The 24,521-nt window shown below is 45.4% G+C and overlaps 1 protein-coding gene across 3 annotated transcripts in view; it reads right to left on the reverse strand.

Annotated features, from left to right (window-relative positions):
• The window catches only part of LOC123998665 (ceramide synthase 1-like), a 61,604-nt gene that overhangs the window by 7,961 nt on the left and 29,122 nt on the right, over positions 1-24,521 (reverse strand). For all 3 annotated transcript variants that reach the window (XM_046303761.1, XM_046303772.1, XM_046303763.1), the window contains exons 2-6: positions 22,064-22,223; positions 5,031-5,211; positions 4,233-4,394; positions 2,758-2,905; positions 2,241-2,425 (exon numbers count right to left, since the gene is read on the reverse strand). In XM_046303761.1, the coding sequence (XP_046159717.1) occupies positions 2,241-2,425; positions 2,758-2,905; positions 4,233-4,394; positions 5,031-5,211; positions 22,064-22,223 (836 nt within the window). The remainder of the gene's footprint in view (positions 1-2,240; positions 2,426-2,757; positions 2,906-4,232; positions 4,395-5,030; positions 5,212-22,063; positions 22,224-24,521) is intronic.

Genomic DNA, 24,521 nt, shown 5'->3' on the forward strand with positions numbered 1-24,521 from the left:
TACGATTAGAAAGGTTAACATTTTTTTGTCAAACATCACAGCACAATTGGAAAATATATGGCACATAGCACAACCAAACGAGGGTGGTCTAGGGTGATAGGTGTGATGGGCTGAGAGTGGCTGAGGGTTGGGATTAAAGAGCTGAGGTCTATGGTGATAGGTAGAATGGGCTGAGAGTGGCTGAGGGTTGGGATTAAAGAGCTGAGGTCTATGGTGATAGGTGGGATGGGCTGAGAGTGGCTGAAGGTTGGGATTAAAGAACTGAGGTCTATGGTGATAGGTGGGATGGGCTGAGAGTGGCTGAAGGTTGGGATTAAAGAGCTGAGGTCTATGGTGATAGGTGGGATGGGCTGAGAGTGGCTGAGGGTTGGGATTAAAGAGCTGAGGTCTATGGTGATAGGTGGGATAGGCTGAGAGTGGCTGAGGGTTGGGATTAAAGAGCTGAGGTCTAGGGTGATAGGTGTGATGGGCTGAGAGTGGCTGAGGGTTGGGATTAAAGAGCTGAGGTCTATGGTGATAGGTGGGATGGGCTGAGAGTGGTTGAGGGTTGGGATTAAAGAGCTGAGGTCTATGGTGATAGGTGGGATGGGCTGAGAGTGGCTGAGGGTTGGGATTAAAGAGCTGAGGTCTATGGTGATAGGTGGGATGGGCTGAGAGTGGCTGATGGTTGGGATTAAAGAGCTGAAGTCTATGGTGATAGGTGGGATAGGCTGAGAGTGGCTGATGGTTGGGATTAAAGAGCTGAAGTCTATGGTGATAGGTGGGATAGGCTGAGAGTGGCTGAGGGTTGGGATTAAAGAGCTGAAGTCTATGGTGATAGGTGGGATGGGCTGAGAGTGGCTGAGGGTTGGGATTAAAGAGCTGAAGTCTATGGTGATAGGTGGGATGGGCTGAGAGTGGCTGATGGTTGGGATTAAAGAGCTGAGGTCTATGGTGATAGGTGGGATGGGCTGAGAGTGTCTGAGGGTTGGGATTAAAGAGCTGAGGTCTATGGTGATAGGTGGGATGGGCTGAGAGTGGCTGAGGGTTGGGATTAAAGAGCTGAAGTCTATGGTGATAGGTGGGATGGGCTGAGAGTGGCTGAGGGTTGGGATTAAAGAGCTGAGGTCTATGGTGATAGGTGGGATGGGCTGAGAGTGGCTGAGGGTTGGGATTAAAGAGCTGAAGTCTATGGTGATAGGTGGGATGGGCTGAGAGTGGCTGAGGGTTGGGATTAAAGAGCTGAGGTCTATGGTGATAGGTGGGATGGGCTGAGAGTGGCTGAAGGTTGGGATTAAAGAACTGAGGTCTATGGTGATAGGTGGGATGGGCTGAGAGTGGCTGAAGGTTGGGATTAAAGAGCTGAGGTCTATGGTGATAGGTGGGATGGGCTGAGAGTGGCTGAGGGTTGGGATTAAAGAGCTGAGGTCTATGGTGATAGGTGGGATGGGCTGAGAGTGGCTGAGGGTTGGGATTAAAGAGCTGAAGTCTATGGTGATAGGTGGGATGGGCTGAGAGTGGCTGATGGTTGGGATTAAAGAGCTGAGGTCTATGGTGATAGGTGGGATGGGCTGAGAGTGTCTGAGGGTTGGGATTAAAGAGCTGAGGTCTATGGTGATAGGTGGGATGGGCTGAGAGTGGCTGATGGTTGGGATTAAAGAGCTGAAGTCTATGGTGATAGGTGGGATGGGCTGAGAGTGTCTGAGGGTTGGGATTAAAGAGCTGAAGTCTATGGTGATAGGTGGGATGGGCTGAGAGTGGCTGATGGTTGGGATTAAAGAGCTGAAGTCTATGGTGATAGGTGGGATGGGCTGAGAGTGTCTGAGGGTTGGGATTAAAGAGCTGAAGTCTATGGTGATAGGTGGGATGGGCTGAGAGTGGCTGAGGGTTGGGATTAAAGAGCTGAGGTCTATGGTGATAGGTGGGATAGGCTGAGAGTGTCTGAGGGTTGGGATTAAAGAGCTGATGTTTGGTAATGTATTATTGTTATAAGACTGCTTTATATAAAAGTACCATATATGTAAAATGTATACATAAAATGTATTTATATTTAGTAAAAAAAGATTTAAAAAACTACATGATTTCCCCCCTCAGAAGAGTGGGGGGGTTAATAATAAAAAATATAAAAAATGTTTAAAGTTATATTTGTGGATTTATATTTGAGTAATTTAGCAGACCTAATACATACATATGATTTGGTGATTCATATACACATGTTGAATCAGCATGGTAAAGTAGTGTGTTTGTGACTGTTTCCTCACCCTTCAGTAGAGTTGTTGAGTTGAGTTTCAGCAGAATTGTTGCGATGTCCTGCATCTTTACTCTGCTGCTGGGCCTTAAGCAGGGTTGCGGCCCTCTGGGCTCCCTCCTCACCCTCGTACTCCCTGAGGTCTTTTACATCCTTCATCTGCCCCGTCAGGACTTTCGCCACAAATGCCACTATATACTGTAGGGAGAGAGAGGGGGGGTGGGGATCAGGGGTTAGAGGGGAGAGAGGTTTGATGTCACATATTCAGCCCAGTTTATTTTGAATGTATCAACCCCTGACAGAGGCATTAGACATATTAGGCTAATACGAATGGAAAAGACCAAGTAATAGTCATAAAACTGTCAAGACATGTTATTTACTAATTGGGAACACATATCTGTGAGGGGTTGCCCTCTCTGAATTAGATTAGTGTTGTTTAACCTAGAGTCTGACTAATGAGGTAGCTACAGTATGTTTTGCACACCACTGTGAGATTTGTGACCTGCTGCAGACGGAGGTCCAACACTCACCAAAAACCAGTAGATATTCATGCAGAGGAGTGTCAAGAGGAGTGAGTTGAAGAAGAAGTAGAAGGGTATGTTTGGGACTGACTGGAGGCTGGACACACAGGTGGCGTACAGAACCTTCAGAGGGAACCAGTAGAGACGAAACCAAAACCTGCATAGAGGAACAGTGTTATTCAGACGCTTTAGGGTAGAAAGTGTGTGTGTGTGTGTGTGTGTGTGTGTGTGTGTGTGTGTGTGTGTGTGTGTGTGTGTGTGTGTGTGTGTGTGTGTGTGTGTGTGTGTGTGTACCCAGGCATGCAGGTATGTGTGCTTGTTAGTTCTGGGGAAGCTACTCTGAACATATAGTTACCAAGCAAGGGCTCTAGAGTGCAACCATTTTACTAGCATATGCGCCTAAATATTTTGCTATGGGATCTGGATTTCTTTATTTAGGAGTAGCGTGCACCTAGAAACAATTACCCAGATGATAATTATTGCAATGATTATTTCACTGTACAACAGCCCCTGAGTGTCATGGAGAATACACTGAGCGCAGATTCATGATTTCATGCTTGTACCATTACAACAAAGAAAACGTCTTGTTACTGCGAATATTTTTCATTGTGATCCTCGTCAAAAAACGTCAGCGTAGAGCCCTGCAATCTACCAATTAATTCACACTGGAAGAAGTTACGTTACGCTGAAGTTACCCTTAAGAAAAATATAGTTTACTATTCTAAACTATTTTGAAGGACATTTTATTTTGTACATCATGTCTTTGGTGTCAACAGTCCTTGGTTGTTGCCTGTGCCTGGTAAATATATGAGGGGGGGGGGTGTCATGACTATTTGGCAGAACACCCAGAATATGTTCTTTAAATTAAGGTAGGAGACGGTGCCAGACACATCCCGGAACCAACGCCTATGTAACCTGTCTGTAACCAGTATATAGGGGAACTAAACGGGACTGCCCCATTAGAGCTCCTGACAGACGTTCACTATGGTGCATCAAGTTTGTTGGAATCTCTCCAGATAATTGAACATAAACAATGATTCATTTAAGATTGACTTCGACTGTCCCTGTGTAAGAATTTTCATGACAGTTCACTACATCCAAACTACTTTGTGATAATTTTTCATATCTAAATCTGTAATGTCCTAGACTACAAATTGCAAGGTCAGATCACTCTGGAGTAAGATGTTAACAGAATGTTTCAAGATTAAATTAGAAAGGAGTAATGCTGAAAAAGAAAGGAAATTCTTTCCTACTTCACCCATATTTTATTTTCTATTTGCAAAGAAAGTTGTGTAGTTCCAGTAGTTAGCTACACCACTAAAAGGCAAAACAAGTAATTAACTACTGAAACATTACTTAGATTGGAATTTAGTTCAACTACCACCAAGCTACTGAAACATGTAGTTAAATCACTAGTTGAACTACATGTTGTACACTACTCTCCAACACTGGTGCTTGTCTGTGTGTGTCTTCTCTCTCCTCACCAGGTGATGCTGAAGCTGACAGAGCCCATGTTGGACAGGATGTCGTTGATGAGGTAGTAGCCCCCTCCACGGGTCTTGAAGTATACATTGAGCTTGGTGAACTCCAGCTGGATGTCATTGATGTCGTGGAGGAACAACACCAGCAACCCAATGTTGTGGAATCTGAGAGGAGAGAGCAGTGGGGAGCACAGTGTCAGTACACAAACAATATTAGCCGAGGACATAGCTGTGCTGTTATCTGGATGGTGCAATGTGAAAGCCAAGGGGTTAGTCTTAGTCAATGACACGGATTGACTTTGAAACAAATATTGTTTAAAGCAAGAGAACAGTCATCAAATAACAGTTTTTTTCAACATCAAATAACCTAGAGCCCTTTTACACTATGACAAATCAGGTTTCTGCATTCTTAGAAAAAAGGGTTAAAAAAAAGTTTTTCACCTGTCCCCATAGGAGAACACTTTTTGGTTCCATTTAAAACCCCTTTTTGGTTCCATTTTCCTCTGTGGAAAGGGTTCTACATGGAACCCAAAACTGTTCCTCTTGTAACCAAAAGTGTTCTACCTGGAACCAACAAGGGTTCTTCAAAGGGTTCTCCTATGGGGCCCAATATTGTTTTCTAAGAGTGTGATTCGACAACTCGACAAAAGCATCTACAACTATCGTTTACAACTATTGCTTAGAGGATATGTTGCCAATATTTCATCAATGTCCCTGAAAGGCAATAGATTACAAAGCATCACATTGCGATAGTCTTTTCCAAACCTGGGGCCACCAGACAGGCAGGGAGTGGTCAGCTACCTGAAAGCGTAGGAGAAGGTGATGAGGGCCAGGGTGATGACGTGGTGCACCACCATGACGGTAGAATCCTTCCTCCAGGCATCCATGTAGACCGTGGCATAGATGGAGTGTCCGTAGAAGCTGCCCTGGATCAGGTAGGCGATGGCGATGTCCGTGGGCACTGTCATGCCACGCTTCCATTCTGGGAGAGGGAGAAGACAGAGAGAGAGGCTAAGGATTAGAGGAGCGGCCTGGGGGATATTCCACAGGAGAAAGACAAACACATGCTGGCATACACACACGCACATGCACGTACACACAAACATGCCTACTGGAACATACACACATGCAAACACATGCACCCTGGCATAGACACAACAAACATGCTCGCTGACACACACATACGCACGCACATACAGTACATACTCATTCAAGGGTTTTTCTTTATTTTTACTATTTTTTACATTGTAGAATATTAGTGAAGACATCAAAACTATTAAATAACACATTTCGAATCATGTAGTAACCAAAAAAGTGTTAAACAAATCAAAATATATTTAAAATTTGAGATTCTTCAAAGTAGCCACCTTTGCCTTGACAACAGCTTTTCACACTCTTGGCATTTTCTCAACCTGCTTCATGAGGTAGTCACCTGGAATGCATTTCAACTAAGGTGTGCCTTGTTAAAGGTTCATTTGTAGAATTTATTTCCTTCTTAATGCATTTGGGCCAATCAGTTGTGTTGTGACAAGGTAGGGGTGGTATACAGAAGATAGCCCTATTTAGCAAGAACAGCTCAAATAAGCAAAGAGAAAAGACAGTCCATCATTACTTTAAGACATGAAGGTCAGTCAATCCTTTGAATGTTTCTTCTGGTCCAGTCGCAAAAGCCATTAAGTGCTATGATGAAACTAGCTTTCATGAGGACCGCCACAGACCAAGAGTTACCTCTGCGGCAGAAGATAAGTTCATTAGATTTACCAGCCTCAGAAATCGGCAATTAACTGCACCTCAGATTGCACCTCACAGAGTTCATGTAACAGACACATCTCAACAACAACTGTTCAAAGGAGAATGCGTGAATCAGGCCTTTATGGTTGAATTGCTGCAAAGAAACCACTACTAAAGGACACCAATAAGAAGAAGAAACTTGCTTGGGCCAAGAAACACGAGCAATGGACATTCGACCGGTGGAAATCTGAAATTTTGGGTTCCAACCGCTGTGTCTTTGTGAGACGCAGAGTAGGTGAACTGATGATCTCCACATGTGTGGTTCCCACCATGAAGCATGGAGGAGGTTGTGTGATGGTGCATTGCTGGTGACACTGTCAGTGATTTATTTAGAATTCAAGGCACACTTAACCAGCATGGCTACCACAGCATTCTACAGATATACACCATCCCATCTGATTTGCGCTTAGTTGGACTATCATTTTTTTTCAACAGGACAATGACCCAACACACTTCCAGGCTGTGTAAGGGCTATTTGACCAAGACGGACTGTGGTGGAGTGCTGCATCAGATGACCTGTCCTCCACAACTCCCCAACCTCAACCGCAGAGTGAAGGAAAAGCAGCCAACAAGTGCTCAGCATATGTGGGAACTCATTCAAGACTGTTGCAAAAGCATTACAAATTGAGTGAGGGTATGTCGTTACCTTTCTTAAAGAAAATACCAAAAAGAATAACTATTGTTACTTTATATTTTTTAAATAAATAAAAACAAAAGGTATCCAGATAATATAAAGCGTTCTATAACAATGCTTAACTCCATGCTATGCTAGAAACAAGCTTTAAAATGCCCACAAAAGACGCAACTGATGCATATTGGTATGTATTGATTAGTCTATATGACATTCTGAAGCTGAGCTGCATCCTTCAATATTTGAGGAGACAAAAAATTGGACTTTGCTATTCTGTCCTTATTAATTGAGCCTTTCACAGAACATATTTCGACCTAGGCAGCTTTTAGGGAAGCACTTCTGTTGTTGGGTTAAGCAACAGATGAGTAGCCAGCAGTTGAAGCTTAAAATTTTATGCATTGTTCAAGCCTCTGTCTGGGTGGAAACGTACACTAAATTACCAAAATGTAATGCCCTTCGAACATCTCATTCCAAAATCATGGCCATTAATATGGAGTTGGTCCCCCCTTTGCTGCTATAACAGCCTCTACTCTTATGGGAAGGCTTTCCACTAGATGTTGGAAAATTGCTGCGGGGCTTGCTTCCCTTCAGCCACAAGAGCGTTAGTGAGGTCGGGCACTGATGTTGGGCGATTAGACTTGGCTCGCAGTCGACATTCCAATTCATCCCAAAGGTGTTCGATAGGGTTGAGGTCAGGGCTCTGTGCAGGCCAGTCAAGTGCTTACACACCGATCTTGACAAACCATTTCTGCATGGACCTCGCTTTGTGCACGGGGGTATTGTCATGCTGAAACAGGAAAGGGCCTTCCCCAAACTGTTACCACAAAGTTGGAAGCACACAATCATCTAGAATGTTATTGTATGCTGTAGCGTTAAGATTTCCCTTCACTGGAACCAAGGGGCCTAGGCCCAAACCAATGCAAAACAGCCCCAGACCTTAATTCCTCCTCCTCCAAACTTTACAGTTGGCACTATGGATTTGGGTAGGTAGCGTTCCCCTGGCCAAACCCAGATTTGTCAGTCGGACTGCCAGATGAAGTGTGATTCATCACTCCAGAGAACGTGTTTCCACTGCTCCAAAGTCCAATGGCGGTGAGCTTTACACCACTCCAGCCGACGCTTAGCATCACGCATGGTGATCTTAGGCTTGTGTACGGCTGCTCAGCTATGGAAACCCATGTCATGAAGCTCCCGAAGAACAGTTATTGTTCTGACGTTGCTTCCAGAGGCAGTTTGGAACTCGGTCGTGAGTGTTGCAACCGAGGACAGAGTATTTTTATGTACTACATACTTCACCACTCAGCGGTTCCGTTCTGTGAGCTTGTGTGGCCTACCACTTTGCTCCTAGACGTTTCCACTTAATTAACAATAACAACAGTTAGAGTTGGCCATGGCAGCTCTAGCAGGTCAGAAACTTAAAGAACTGACTTGTTGGAAAGCTGGCATCTTATGACAGGGTGTTATGAATTTGATGTATAATGACTAAATGATGTATACATTTAAAGTAATGATATGACTATATCTAAAATAATTCTACCCTGTCTCTCTATAATGATGAAGAATGTTTGTCCATAAGAAAGAGGGACTGTTAGCAGGCAAGGAACTGTGGCAGACAACTTGTGTCCACTGTGAAACTGATAACAGGGAAGGAAGTCTCCCCACCCAGGGAGGGGAGAAACCTTGGGCTTGTAGTAAATTGTATAACAGGTGGCAGGATGGGATAAGCAATGTATGAGTACGAGAAGACTTGTGAACTATATTGTCATTGTCTGAGAGGAGGAGGGACATTTATGATGAAATGAGAGGTATATAAACCAATGTACCTGAGATGACAAGCAGAGCACTCATAAATAAACGTAGCTGACTATTGTAGACTGGCCTCTGTCTGTTTCATTTCAACAATAATCTTGCAAATTCTTGGTTACAGACCGAGTAGTTTAATTGAAGTTCAGTTTATGTACATTGAGAACATAATTCTCGTAACACAAGGGCCACGTTGAAAGTCACTGAAAGTCACTTCAGTAAGATCAAAGATTCTCTATGGAGATTGCATGGCTATGTGTTCAATTTTATACACCTGTCAACAACAGGTGCATGGCTATGTGTTCAATTTTATACACCTGTCAACAACAGGTGTGGCTGAAATAGCCAAATCCACAAATTTTAAGAGGCATCCACATACTTTTGTATATACAGTATAGTGTAACTTTTCAAATTTCCATGCATAAATTCATGAGGATGTCTTATATTGAATTATTTGCAAACAGCAAACGTTTAGTTACAAACAATACACTGGTTTGCCATTGGAGAAATATGGTAAGAATGCCTATTCCTCTCTCCATTCTTCCCTGAAACCTATATTTTCATTATTCACCTTTCTTTTGAAACTTTTTCTCTTTATTGCTAGCTGTTTTTCAAAATCAATGCACAAAGAAATATTTAAAAACTATTTAATAGAGACATTGGTGATTATATCAGTAAAATCAGATTAGGATATGTTATTGAAATTGAACTGATTATATAGCCAGGTGTGTAAAATTGTGTTTCAGTTGTAGTGTTGGCCTATAAATTAGTATGACAGCACAAGACCCCTTGACGTTTTCCACATATTGTTACACTACAGCCTTATTCTAAAATGGGTTAAATTATATCAACACACAATACCCCATAATGACAAAGCAAAAATAGGTTTTTAGACATTTTTGCAAAAAAACGAACAAAAAAAACAGAAATATCACATTTACATAAGTATTCAGTACTTTGTTGAAGCACCTTTGGCAGTGATTACAGCCTTGAGTCTTCTTGGGTATGACACTACAAGCATGGCACACCTGTATTTTGGGAGTTTCTCCCATTCTTCTCTGCAGATCATTTCAAGCTCTATCAGGTTGGATGGGGAGTGTCGCTGCAGAGCTATTTTCACATCTCTCCAGAGATGTTCGATCGGGATCAAGTCCGGGCTCTGGCTGGGCCACTCAAAGACATTCAGAGACTTTTCCAGAAGCCACTTCTGCATTGTCTTGGCTGCGTGCTGAGGGTTGTTGTCCTGTTCAAAGTTTAACCTTCACCTCAGTCTGAGGTCCTGAGCGCTCTGGAGCAGGTTTTCATCAAAGATCTTTCTGTACTTTGCTCCCTTCATCTTTCCCTCGGTCCTGAGCATGCACAGACCAGCTGGCTGGAGTGCTTACGAACATATTCAATATCTCTCAATCCCAGCCTGTAGTACCCACTTGCTTCAAGATGTCCACCATTATTCCTGTACCCAAGAAAGTCAAAGGTAACTGAACTAAATGATTATCGCCCCATAGCACTCACGTCTGTCATCATGAAGTGCTTTGAGAGGCTAGTTAAGGATCATATCACCTGCACCTTCCCTGATTCCCTAGACCTACTTAAATGTGTATACCGCCCCAATAGATCCACAGACGATGCAATCACCATCGCACTAACCTATCTCATCTGGACAAGAGGAATACCTATGTAAGAATGCTGTTCATTGCCTATAGCTCAGCCTTCAACACCATAGTACCCTCCAAGCTCATCACTAAGCTTGGGGCCCTACGTCTGAACCCCGCCCTCTGTAACTGAGTCCTGGACTTCCTGACAGGCCGTCCCCAGGTGGTGAAGGCAGGAAACAAAACCTCCACTTCACTGATCCTCAACACTGGGGCCCCACAAGGGTGTGTTCTCGGCCCTCTCCTGTACTCCCTGTTCACCCACGACTACATGGTCATGCACGCCTCCAACTCTATCATCAAGTTTGCAGATGACACTACAGTGGTAGGCTTGATTACAAACAACAATGATACAGCCTACAAGGAGGAGGTGAGGGCCTCGGGGTATGATGTCAGGAAAATAACCTCTCACTCAATGTCAGCAAAACAAATGAGATGATTGTGCACTTCAGGAAACAACAAAGGGAGCACCCCCCTATCCACATCGATGGGACAGCAGTGGAGAAGGTGGAAAGTTCTAAGTTCCTCGGCGTACACATCACGGACAAACTAAAATGGACCACCCATACAGACAGCTTGGTGAAGAAAGAGGCTAAAAAAATGTGGCATGTCACCAAAAACTCTCACTGACTTTTACAGGTGCACAATTGAGAGTATCCTGTCGGGCTGTATCACCGCCTGGTACGGCAACTGCACCGCCCACAACCGCAGGGCTCTCCAGAGGTAAGGGCTGATATCAAGGTTTTACTGCTAACCTACAAAGCATTACATGGGCTTGCTCCTACCTATCTTTCCGATTTGGTCCTGCCGTACATGCCTACACGTATGCTATGGTCACAAGACGCAAGCCTCCTAATTGTCCCTAGACTTTCTAAGCAAAACAGCTGGAGGCAGGGCTTTCTCCTATAGAGTTCCAATTATATGGAATGGTCTGCCTACCCATGTGAGAGACGCAACCTTTAAAAACTTGTTATGACTGCAATCCCACTAATGGGATAAGTGTAATCAACAACCGCTGAATAGCATAGCGCTACATTCAATAAATATTACTACAAATATTTATATTCATGAAATCACAAGTGCAATATAGGAAAACACAGTTTAGCCTTTTGTTAATCCACCTGTCGTGTCAGATTTTGAAATTATGCTTTACAGCGAAAGCAATCCAAGCGTTTGTGTAAATTTATCGATTGCACAACAAAACATTAAGTACACTTAGCATCAGGAAGCTTGGTCACGAAAATCAGAAAAGCAATCAAATGAATCGTTTACCTTTGATGATCTTCGGATATTTTCACTCACGAGACTCCCAGTTACACAACAAATGTCCCTTTTGTTCCATAAAGATTATTTTTATATCCAAAATACCTCCGTTTGTTTGTCGAGTTATGTTCAGAAATCCACCGGAAAGAGCGGACACGACAACACAGACGAAAATTTCAAATAGTTTCCATAATGTCCACAGAAACATGTCAAACGTTTTTTATAATCAATCCTCAGGTTGTTTTTAAAATATATAATCGATAATATATAAACCGCAAATGTCTTTCACAGTAGGAGAGGGAAAAGCAATACCTTTCCAAACTCTGTTGCACAAGCAAAGCTCATGTGATCACTTGACGCGATGTTATCGTTCTGGCTCATTTTTCAAAATAAAAGCCTGAAACTATGTCTGAAGACTGTTGACACCTTGAGGAAGCAATAGGAATCTGGTTCATATCCCTTTAAATCCAGCAAAGGGAGGCTATGGAACATGAAGTTTTCAAAATAGAAGCCACTTCCTGTTTTGATTTTCCTCAGGGTTTTGCCTGCAATATCAGTTCTGTTATACTCACAGACAATATTTTGACAGTTTTGGAAACTTTAGAGTGTTTTCTATCCAATATTAATAATAATATGCATATATTAGCAACTGAAACTGAGGAGCTGGCCGTTTACAATGGGCACCTTTTCATCCAAGCTATGCAATACTGCCCCTACAGCCATATGAAGTTAAGTCTTTACTGAAGACTCATATCTTCAGTGGGTCAGTAGTAGTCTGGCCAGGAGTGAACAGAAAGGCTCTGGAGCAACGAACTGCCCTTGCTGTCTCTGCCTGGCCGGTTCCCCTCTCTCCACTGGGATTCTCTGCCTCTAACCCTATTACAGGGGCTGAGTCACTGGCTTACTGGTGCTCTTCCATGGCGGAGATCTTTGTGGGCTATACTCGGCCTTGTCTCAGGATGGTAAGTTGATGGTTGAAGATATCCCTCTAGTGGTGTGGGGGCTGTGCTTTGGCAAAGTGGGTGGGGTTATATCCTGCCTGTTTGGCCCTGTCCGGGGGTATCATCGGATGGGGCCACAGTGTCTCCTGACCCCTCCTGTCTCAGCCTCCAGTATTTATGCTGCAGTAGTTTATGTGTCGGGGGGCTAGGGTCAGTCTGTTATATCTGGAGTACTTCTCCTGTCTTATCCGGTGTCCTGTGTCAATTTAAGTATGCTCTCTCTAATTCTTTCTTTCTTTCTCTCTCTCGGAGGACCTGAGCATGAGGACCATGCCTCAGGACTACCTGGCATGATGACTCCTTGCTGTCCCCAGTACACCTGGCTGTGCTACTGCTCCAGTTTCAACTGTTCTGCCTGCGGCTATGGAACACTGACCTGTTCACCGGACGTGCTACCTGTCCCAGACCTGCTGTTTTCAACTCTCTAGAGACAGCAGGAGCGGTAGAGATACTCTTAATGATCGGCTATGAAAAGCCAACTGACATTTACTCCTGAGGTGCTGACTTGTTGCACCCTCGACAACTACTGTGATTATTATTATTTTACTATGCTGGTCATTTATTACATTTACATTACATTTAAGTCATTTAGCAGACGCTCTTATCCAGAGCGACTTATTTATGAACATTTGAACATCTTGGCCATGTTCTGTTATAATCTCCACCCGGCACAGCCAGAAGAGGACTGGCCACCCCTCATAGCCTGGTTCCTCTCTAGGTTTCTTCCTAGGTTCTGGCCTTTCTAGGGAGTTTTTCCTAGACACCGTGCTTCTACACCTGCATTGCTTGCTGTTTGTGGTTTTCGGCTGGGTTTCTGTACAGCACTTTGAGATATCATCTGATGTAAGAAGGGCTATATAAATACACCTACAACACCCGATGTCACAGGAAGACAAAAAGATCATCAAGGATCTACCTGTTCATCCCGATACCATCCAGAAGGCGAGGTCAGTACAGGTGCATTAGAGCTGGGACAGAGAGATTGAAAAACAGCTCCTATCTCAAGGCCAACAGATTGTTAAACAGCCACCACTAACACAGAGAGGCGGCTGCCTACCTACAGCCACTGTAATAAATGGAACACTAGTCACTTTAATAATGTAACTTTAAGAATGTTTACATATCTCACATTACTCATCTCATATGTATATACTGTATACTGTATCATTCACTATCTATTCTTTACTATTTATTGCATCTTAGCCGCTCTGTCACTGTTCATCCATATATTTTATACTTACATATTCTCATTCCATTCCTTTACTAGATTTTGTGTATTAGGTGTTATTGTGGAATTTGTTAGATATTACCTGTTAGATACTGCTGCACTGTCAGATCTAGAAGCATAAGCATTTCACTACACTGGCAATAACATCTGCTAATCATGTGTATGTGTGTCATGTTTTGTCATTTATTATCTTGTCTTGTCCCTGTGCTTCCCATTCTATTCGTTTCCCTCTGCTGGTCTTATTAGGTTCTTTCCCTCTTTCTATCCCTCTCTCTCCCCCTCCCTCTCTCACTCTCTCGCTCTCTCTTCTCTCTATCGTTCCGTTCCTGCTCCCAGCTGTTCCTATTCCCCTAATCAATCATTTAGTCTTCCCACACCTGTTCCCGATCCTTTCCCCTGATTAGAGTCCCTATTTCTTCCTTTGTGTTCCGTTCCTGTCCTGTCGGTTCCTTGTCTAGAATTCACCGTGCTGTGTTTGTGTATCGCCCTGTCGTGTCATGTTTTCCTCAGATGCTGCGTGGTGAGCAGGTGTCTGAGTCTGTCTGGTTCAAGTGCCTTCCCGAGGCAACCTGCTGTTCACCTGCTGTTCAAGATCGAGTCTCCAGTTTGTCCTCGTCATTTCGAGTGAAAGTTGTGTTTTTTGTTTGTATCTACTTTACTGGATTAAAGACTCTGTTTTCGCCAAGTCGCTTTTGGGTCCTCTTTCACCTGCATGACAGAAGGAACCGACCAAGGAATGGACCCAGCGACTTCAGACGCTCGTTACACTGCCGTCGAGATCCAAGGAGCCATGCTCGGCAGACACGAGCAGGAATTGTCTGCTGCTCGCCATGCCGTGGAGAACCTGGCCGCTCAGGTTTCCGACCTCTCTGGACAGTTCCAGAGTCTACGTCTCGTGCCACCTGTTACTTCCTGGCCTGCCGAGCCTCCAGAACCTAGGGTTAATAACCCACCTTGCTACTCCGGGCAGCCCACTGAGTGCCGCTCCTTTCTCACGCAGTGTGAGATTGTGTTCTCTCTCCAACCCAACACATACTCTAGAGAGAGAGCTCGGGTTGCTTACGTCATTTCACTCCTTACTGGCCGGGCTCGAGAATGGGGCACAGCTATCTGGGAGGCAAGGGCTGATTGCTCTAACAAGTTCCAGAACTTTAAAGAGGAGATGATTCGGGTTTTTGACCGTTCAGTTTTTGGTAGGGAGGCTTCTAGGGCCCTGGCTTCCTTATGCCAAGGTGAACGGTCCATAACGGATTATTCTATTGAGTTTCGCACTCTTGCTGCCTCTAGTGAGTGGAACGAGCCGGCGCTGCTCGCTCGTTTTCTGGAGGGACTCCACGCAGTGGTTAAGGATGAGATTCTCTCCCGGGAGGTTCCTTCAGATGTGGACTCTTTGATTGCTCTCGCCATCCGCATAGAACGACGGGTAGATCTTCGTCACCGGGCTCGTGGAAGAGAGCTCGCATCAACGGTGTTTCCCTGCTCCGCATCGCAACCATCTCCCTCCTCTGGCTCAGAGTCTGAGCCCATGCAGCTGGGAGGGATTCGCATCTCGACTAAGGAGAGGGAACGGAGGATCACCAACCGCCTGTGCCTCTATTGCGGAGTTGCTGGACATTTTGTTAATTCATGTCCAGTAAAAGCCAGAGCTCATCTGTAAGCGGAGGGCTACAGGTGAGCGCAACTACTCAAGTCTCTCCATCAAGATCCTGTACTACTTTGTCGGTCCATCTACGCTGGACCGGTTCGGGTGCTACATGTAGTGCCTTGATAGACTCTGGGGCTGAGGGTTGTTTCATGGACGAAGCATGGGTTCGGAAACATGACATTCCTTTCAGAGAGTTAGAGAAGCCTACGCCCATGTTCGCCTTAGATGGTAGTCATCTTCCCAGTATCAGATTTGAGACACTACCTTTAACCCTCACAGTTTCTGGTAACCACAGTGAGACTATTTCTTTTTTGATTTTTCGTTCACCGTTTACACCTGTTGTTTTGGGTCATCCCTGGCTAGTATGTCATAATCCTTCTATTAATTGGTCTAGTAATTCTATCCTATCCTGGAACGTTTCTTGTCATGTGAAGTGTTTAATGTCTGCCATCCCTCCCGTTTCTTCTGTCCCTACTTCTCAGGAGGAACCTGGCGATTTGACAGGAGTGCCGGAGGAATATCATGATCTGCGCACGGTCTTCAGTCGGTCCCGAGCCAACTCCCTTCCTCCTCACCGGTCGTATGATTGTAGTATTGATCTCCTTCCGGGGACCACTCCTCCTCGGGGTAGACTATACTCTCTGTCGGCTCCCGAACGTAAGGCTCTCGAGGATTATTTGTCTGTGTCTCTTGACGCCGGTACCATAGTGCCTTCTTCCTCTCCGGCCGGGGCGGGGTTCTTTTTGTTAAGAAGAAGGACGGTACTCTGCGCCCCTGCGTGGATTATCGAGGGCTGAATGACATAACGGTTAAGAATCGTTATCCGCTTCCCCTTATGTCATCAGCCTTCGAGATTCTGCAGGGAGCCAGGTGCTTTACTAAGTTGGACCTTCGTAACGCTTACCATCTCGTGCGCATCAGAGAGGGGGACGAGTGGAAAACGGCGTTTAACACTCCGTTAGGGCATTTTGAGTACCGGGTTCTGCCGTTTGGTCTCGCCAATGCGCCAGCTGTTTTTCAGGCATTAGTTAATGATGTTCTGAGAGACATGCTGAACATCTTTGTTTTTGTCTATCTTGACGATATCCTGATTTTTTCTCCGTCACTCGAGATTCATGTTCAGCACGTTCGACGTGTTCTACAGCGCCTTTTAGAGAATTGTCTCTACGTAAAGTCTGAGAAGTGCTCTTTTCATGTCTCCTCCGTTACTTTTCTCGGTTCCGTTATTTCCGCTGAAGGCATTCAGATGGATTCCGCTAAGGTCCAAGCTGTTAGTGATTGGCCCGTTCCAAGGTCACGTGTCGAGTTGCAGCGCTTTTAGGTTTCGCTAATTTCTATCGGCGTTTCATTCGTAATTTCGGTCAAGTTGCTGCCCCTCTCACAGCTCTTACTTCTGTCAAGACGTGTTTTAAGTGGTCCGGTTCCGCCCAGGGAGCTTTTGATCTTCTAAAAGAACGTTTTACGTCCGCTCCTATCCTCGTTACTCCTGACGTCACTAGACAATTCATTGTCGAGGTTGGCGCTTCAGAGGTAGGCGTGGGAGCCATTCTATCCCAGCGCTTCCAGTCTGACGATAAGGTTCATCCTTGCGCTTATTTTTCTCATCGCCTGTCGCCATCTGAGCGCAACTATGATGTGGGTAACCGTGAACTGCTCGCCATCCGCTTAGCCCTAGGCGAATGGCGACAGTGGTTGGAGGGGGCGACCGTTCCTTTTGTCGTTTGGACAGACCATAAGAACCTTGAGTACATCCGTTCTGCCAAACGACTTAATGCCCGTCAAGCTCGTTGGGCGTTGTTTTTCGCTCGTTTCGAGTTTGTGATTTCTTACCGTCCGGGTAGCAAGAACACCAAGCCTGATGCCTTATCCCGTCTGTTTAGTTCTTCTGTGGCTTCTACTGATCCCGAGGGGATTCTTCCTTATGGGCGTGTTGTCGGGTTAACAGTCTGGGGAATTGAAAGACAGGTTAAGCAAGCACTCACGCACACTGCGTCGCCGCGCGCTTGTCCTAGTAACCTCCTTTTCGTTCCTGTTTCCACTCGTCTGGCTGTTCTTCAGTGGGCTCACTCTGCCAAGTTAGCTGGTCATCCCGGTGTTCGAGGCACTCTTGCGTCTATTCGCCAGCGCTTTTGGTGGCCGACTCAGGAGCGTGACACGCGCCGTTTCGTGGCTGCTTGTTCGGACTGCGCGCAGACTAAGTCGGGTAACTCTCCTCCTGCCGGTCGTCTCAGACCGCTCCCCATTCCTTCTCGACCATGGTCTCACATCGCCCTAGACTTCATTACCGGTCTGCCTTTGTCTGCGGGGAAGACTGTGATTCTTACGGTTGTCGATAGGTTCTCTAAGGCGGCACATTTCATTCCCCTCGCTAAACTTCCTTCCGCTAAGGAGACGGCACAAATCATTATCGAGAATGTATTCAGAATTCATGGCCTCCCGTTAGACGCCGTTTCAGACAGAGGCCCGCAATTCACGTCACAGTTTTGGAGGGAGTTCTGTCGTTTGATTGGTGCGTCCGTCAGTCTCTCTTCCGGGTTTCATCCCCAGTCTAACGGTCAAGCAGAGAGGGCCAATCAGACGATTGGTCGCATACTACGCAGCCTTTCTTTCAGAAACCCTGCGTCTTGGGCAGAACAGCTCCCCTGGGCAGAATACGCTCACAATTCGCTTCCTTCGTCTGCTACCGGGTTATCTCCGTTTCAGAGTAGTCTGGGTTACCAGCCTCCTCTGTTCTCATCCCAGCTTGCCGAGTCCAGCGTTCCCTCCGCTCAAGCGTTTGTCCAACGTTGTGAGCGCACCTGGAGGAGGGTGAGGTCTGCACTTTGCCGTTACAGGGCACAGACTGTGAGAGCCGCCAATAAACGCAGGATTAAGAGTCCAAGGTATTGTTGCGGCCAGAGAGTGTGGCTTTCCACTCGCAACCTTCCTCTTACGACAGCTTCTCGTAAGTTGACTCCGCGGTTCATTGGTCCGTTCCGTGTCTCCCAGGTCGTCAATCCTGTCGCTGTGCGACTGCTTCTTCCGCGACATCTTCGTCGCGTCCATCCTGTCTTCCATGTCTCCTGTGTTAAGCCCTTTCTTCGCACCCCCGTTCGTCTTCCCTCCCCCCTCCCGTCCTTGTCGAGAGCGCACCTATTTACAAGGTACATAAGATCATGGACATGCGTTCTCGGGGACGGGGTCACCAATACTTAGTGGATTGGGAGGGTTACGGTCCTGAGGAGAGGAGTTGGGTTCCGTCTCGGGACGTGCTGGACCGTTCACTCATTGATGATTTCCTCCGTTGCCGCCAGGATTCCTCCTCGAGTGCGCCAGGAGGCGCTCGGTGAGTGGGGGGTACTGTCATGTTTTGTCATTTATTATCTTGTCTTGTCCCTGTGCTTCCCATTCTATTCGTTTCCCTCTGCTGGTCTTATTAGGTTCTTTCCCTCTTTCTATCCCTCTCTCTCCCCCTCCCTCTCTCACTCTCTCGCTCTCTCTTCTCTCTATCGTTCCGTTCCTGCTCCCAGCTGTTCCTATTCCCCTAATCAATCATTTAGTCTTCCCACACCTGTTCCCGATCCTTTCCCCTGATTAGAGTCCCTATTTCTTCCTTTGTGTTCCGTTCCTGTCCTGTCGGTTCCTTGTCTAGAATTCACCGTGCTGTGTTTGTGTATCGCCCTGTCGTGTCATGTTTTCCTCAGATGCTGCGTGGTGAGCAGGTGTCTGAGTCTGTCTGGTTCAAGTGCCTTCCCGAGGCAACCTGCTGTTCACCTGCTGTTCAAGATCGAGTCTCCAGTTTGTCCTCGTCATTTCGAGTGAAAGTTGTGTTTTTTGTTTGTATCTACTTTACTGGATTAAAGACTCTGTTTTCGCCAAGTCGCTTTTGGGTCCTCTTTCACCTGCATGACAATGTGACCAATAAAATGTGATTTGAGGGGCCCCACAAGGGTGCGTGCTCAGCCCTCTCCTGTACTCCCTGCTCACCCGTGCCCATGCACGTCTTCAACTCAATCATCAAGTTTGCAGACGACACAACAGCAGTTGGCCTGATACCAACAACGACGAGACAGCCTACAGGGAGAAGGTGAGGGCCCTGGCGGAGTGGTGCCAGGAAAATAACCTCTCCCTCAACCTCAACAAAACGAAGTAGCTGATAATGGACTTCAGGAGACAGCAGAGGGATTACGCCCTTATCCTCATCGATGGGACAGCAGTGGAGAAGGTGAAAAGCTTCAAGTTCTTTGGAGTACACATGAGGGAAAATCTGAAATGGTCCACCTACACAGATAGTGTGGTGACGAAGGTCCATCGCCGCCTCTTGAACCTCAGGAGGCTGAATAAATTTGTCTTGACCCCTAAGATCCTCACAAACTTTACAAATGCACAACTGAGAGCATCCTGTCAGGTTGTATCACTGCCTGGTACAGCAACTGCACCACCCGCAACCGCAGGGCTCTCCGCAACCGCAGGGCTCTCCAGAGAGTGGTGCGGTCTGCCCAACGCATCACCGGGGGCACACTGCCTGCCCTTCAGGACACCTACAACACCCGATGTCACAGGAAGGCCAAAAAGATCATCAAGAACATCAACCACCCCAGCCCCAGCCTGTTCACACTGCTATCATCCAGAAGGCAAGGTCAGTACAGGTGCATCAAAGCTGGGACCGAGAGCCTGAAAAACAGCTTCTATCTCAAGGCCATCAGACTGTTAAATAGCAATCACTGGCCGGCTACTACCTCGTTACTCAATTCTGCAACTTAGAAGCTGCTGCCCAATGTACATATTCATGGTATCACTGGTCACTTTAATAATGGAACACAAGTCACTTTAGTAGTTTTTACATACTGCTTTACTCATTTCATATTCATATTGGGGTGGCAGGTAGCCTAGTGGTTAGAGCGTTGGGCCAGTAACTGAAAGGTTGCTAGATTTAATCCCCAAGCTGACAAGGTAAAAATCTGTCGTTCTGCCCCTGAACAATTTACTGACTTTATTGTCCCCATGGGGAAATTTTGTTCCAGTGTTATGTACAAATTTAAAGTGACGTTTAAATAAAAAAACAAAATGGACAATACAACTTTCATAACAGTTACATACCAATAAAACATCATAAAAAATAAAAAAGACTAGCCTGCTGGCCTTAATGAGTCGATAGGAACATTAGCCCAAGCTATTTAGGAGGGATATCACAAAGCCTTGTGGAGGGCCCTGACCTTAAAGATCACATCCAGGCCTGTCTGTTTGACTCCAAGTACCTTGCTTACTGTGGTGATAATCCTTCTCAGCATATTTCTCTAGCTGACAGTGGCATTGCCAAACCAACGAACAATACAAAAAGTTAAAATACTCCCAATGAAAGATTTTTAAAACAGAGTCAGTATAGTACAGTCTACATTAAAATATCCCATCTTTTTGAGAAAGTACAGTCTCTGTTGGCTCTTTTTGTAGATCAGGTCTGTACATTTACTCCACTGAGGCTTATTGTCCAAGAGGCCACCCAGGTATTTGTATTCCTCTACAATCTCTATATTCTGACCTATGATAGATGTTGCAGAGGAAGGTGTTGTACACTTCCTGAAGTCTATGCAAGGCAGTTAACCCACTGTTCATAGGCCGTCATTGTAAGTAAGAATTTGTTCTTAACTGATTTGCCTAGTTAAATAAATATTCAATTAAAAACAATTTAAAATATAATAATATGTATATACTGTATTCTACTGTATTTTAGTCAATGCCACTCCGACATTGCTGGTCCTAATATTTATATATTTCTTAATTTAATTCTTTAATATTAGGTTTGTGTGTATTGTTGTGAATTGTTAGATACCACTGCACTGTCGGAGCTAGGAACACAAGCATTTCGCTACACCAGCAATAACATCTGCTAAATATGTATGGGTTTCCATGGTGGCATAGCCGCACACAAGCCTAAGATCACCATGCACAATGCCAAGCTTTGGCTGGAGTGGTGTAAAGCTTGCCTCCATTGGATTCTGGAGCAGTGGAAGCACGTTCTCTGGAGTGATGAATCATGCTTCACCATCTGATAATCTGAAGGAAAAATCAGGGTTTGGTGGAACGATACCTGTTCCAATGCATAGTGCCAACTGTAAAGTTTGGTGGAGGAGGACTAATGGTCTGGGGCTGTTTTGCATTGGTTTGGGCTATGCCCCTTGGTTCCAGTGAAGGGAAATCTTAACGCTACAGCATACAATGACATTCTAGACGATTCTGTGCTTCCAACTTTGTGGCAACAGTTTGGGGAAGGCCCTTTCCTGTTTCAGCATGACAATACCCCCGTGCACAAAGCTAGGTCCATACAGACATGGTTTGTCGAGATCGGTGTGGAAGAACTTGACTGGCCTGCACAGAGCCCTGACCTCAACCCCATCATACACCTTTGGGGTGAATTGGAACACAGACTGGCCTAATAGCCCAACATCAGTGCCCGACCTCACTAACGCTCTTGTAGCTGAATGGAAGAAAGTATCCGCAGCAATCTAGTGAAAAGTTTTCCCAGAAGAGTGGAGGCTGTTATAGCAGCAAAGGGGGATAAAATCCATATTAATGCCCATGATTTTGGAATGAAATAATTGACGAGCAGGTGTCCACATACTTTTGGCCTTGTAGTGTAGCACTCTAAGGTCTGTCGTTGAATGACATAACAAGAGAAAAACTGCCCATTTAGTACCAAATTTTGAAAATTGCACCTTGTGTATTATTCAATTACAACTCTCAACAGCAGTTGAATGCCCGACTGAGTTCCACTGCTGACTATTTTAGGTCTACGTATCACTTGACAATAATTGTGCAGCTTTTAAAAATTTGTATGGCTTACCATAGAATACGGAGGGCGGGTCATGGAAGAAGGTGTAGTTGGTGAAGAAGAGCAGGTAGGTGCTGTACGACCAGGACATGGTGTAGAAGACCAGCTTCCACGAGCTCTCTGGCATCTTGGCAGAATCTTTGGGCTGGAGACTACACCATTGTGCAAACGGCTGCAACACAAATCACAGGATACTGTTTATTGTTCAAAACTCAGCTGGGGAAACTCTGCTTTCAGATTGTTTCGAAACTCAATGGAATGTTAAGTATGCAGTGATCAAGATGGCGTAGAAGTCAGACGTCTTTATCTTTGTCTTGTCTCGTCCCATGTATATATCTTTTTCTTCGCATTCTTTAATATTTTTCCTAAACCTCAAATTCAAAATACTCTCCTGCAACCTGCCTCACCCAATGTGGTGTGGATCTGTTTTTTTCTGAAGTATTTCTATTTATCTCCGAACTGGAATACCTCAACTAAAGCTATCAGCTATCTAGCTACTAGCTATCAGTCAGCTAACCACTGCTAGCGGTCATCAGCTAACATTTAGAAAGCTCTCACCAGTTCGTACAATGCGTTTCAAGCCAGAGCATACAGGACCTATTTTTCTCTTCATATCCATGGATTCTTACTGCAAACACTGAACATTTTCATCTGGATCATCACAGCTAGCTAACCACAACCCGGGTTGACTACTCCTGGCTAACGTTTCCGTCCCGGAGCTAGCACCAACTAGCCTGGAGCTTGCCCATGCTAGACCCATCTCCCGGCTAGGGCTCCTGGGATACTCCTGAAGCCCACTCCTTGGCTACAATATCCAAACCCCTTCTACTGCCGGTACGGGGTACGGAACCCCGCCGATCCTTCATGACTGGAATACTGACATAATCTGCCCGAGGATTCCAACAGGCCCCTCTGGCGCAAGGTCCCCTGAAGGCCCATTCTGCTAATAGCGGCCTGCTAGCTATCTAGAGCCCCTGAACAGGCAGTTAACCACTGTTCCTAGGCCGTCATTGAAAATAAGAATTTGTTCTTAACTGACCTGCCTAGTTAAATAAAGGTAAAAAAAAAAAATTAAAAAAATTGTACTGTTAGCTGATCCATCAGCCAGTTTCTTGAGCCACTATACCCATTTTTCCAATTTGACTTGGACACCTCTGCTACTTGGAACCCTACTAATTCCACGACTGGTCTATCGACATCAAGGCACGAGGAGGCAAAAACAGACTTTCCCCCACCGCAACGTCCATCTAAGGCTTTATGCTAGCTTGCTAGCCCCGGCCTGCTAACTGTCTGAATCGCAGTGTCCCCAGCCAGCCCAACCACCCACTGGACCCATACGATCACTTGGCTACGCATGCCTCTCCCTAATATCAATATGCCTTGTCCATTACTGTCTTGGTTAGTGATTACTGTCTTATTTCACTGTAGAGTCTCTAGCCCTGCTCAATATGCCTTAACCAACCATGTTGTTCCACCTCCCACATATGCGATGACATCACCTGGTTTAAACGTCTCCAGAGACTATATCTCTCTCATCATTACTCAATGCCTCAATGTACTCTATTCCTACCATACCTTTGTCTGTACATTATGCCTTGAATCTATGCTATCGTGCCCAGAAACCTGCTCCCTTTACTCTCTGTTCTGAATGTGCTAGACGGCCAGTTCTTATAGCCTTTAGCCGTACCCTTATCCTACTTCTCCTCTGTTCCTCTGGTGATGTAGAGGTTAATCCAGGACCTGCAGTGCCTAGCTCCACTCCTACTCCCCAGGTGCTCTCATTTGTTGACTTCTGTAACCGTAAAAGCCTTGGTTTCATGCATGTTAACATTAGAAGCTTACTCCCTAGTTTGCTTAATTCACTGCTTTAGCACGTTCTGCCAACCCGGATGTCTTAGCCGTGTCTGAATCCTGGCTTAGGAAAACCACCAAAAACCCTGAAATGTACATCCCTAACTATAACATTTTCCGCCAAGATAGAACTGCCAAAGGGGGCGGTGTTGCAATCTACTGCAGAGATTTCTATCTTCTATCTTACTATCCAGTTCTGTACCAAAACAATTCGAGCTTCTACTTCTAAAAATGCACCTTTCCAGAAACAAGTCTCTCTCCGTTACCGCTTGCTATAGACCACCCTCTGCCCACAGCTGTGCCCTGGACACCATATGTGAATTGATTGCCCCCCATCTATCTGCCTAGAAGGCCAGCATCCCGGAGTCGCCTCTTAACTGTTGACATTGAGACTGGTGTTTTGCGGGTACTATTTAATGAAGCTGCCAGTTGAGGACTTGTGAGGCATCTGTTTCTCAAACTAGACACTCTAATGTACTTGTCATGTTGCTCAGTTGTGCATTGGGGCCTCCCACTCCTCTTTCTATTCTGGTTAGGGCCAGTTTGTTCTGTTCTGAGAAAGGAGTAGTACGTAATATCTATGTGATATCTAGAAAAATATGTGATATCGAGAACCTAA

The sequence above is a fragment of the Oncorhynchus gorbuscha genome, linkage group LG02 (assembly GCF_021184085.1).
Source record: "Oncorhynchus gorbuscha isolate QuinsamMale2020 ecotype Even-year linkage group LG02, OgorEven_v1.0, whole genome shotgun sequence".
Classification (NCBI taxonomy): Eukaryota; Metazoa; Chordata; class Actinopteri; order Salmoniformes; family Salmonidae; genus Oncorhynchus; species Oncorhynchus gorbuscha.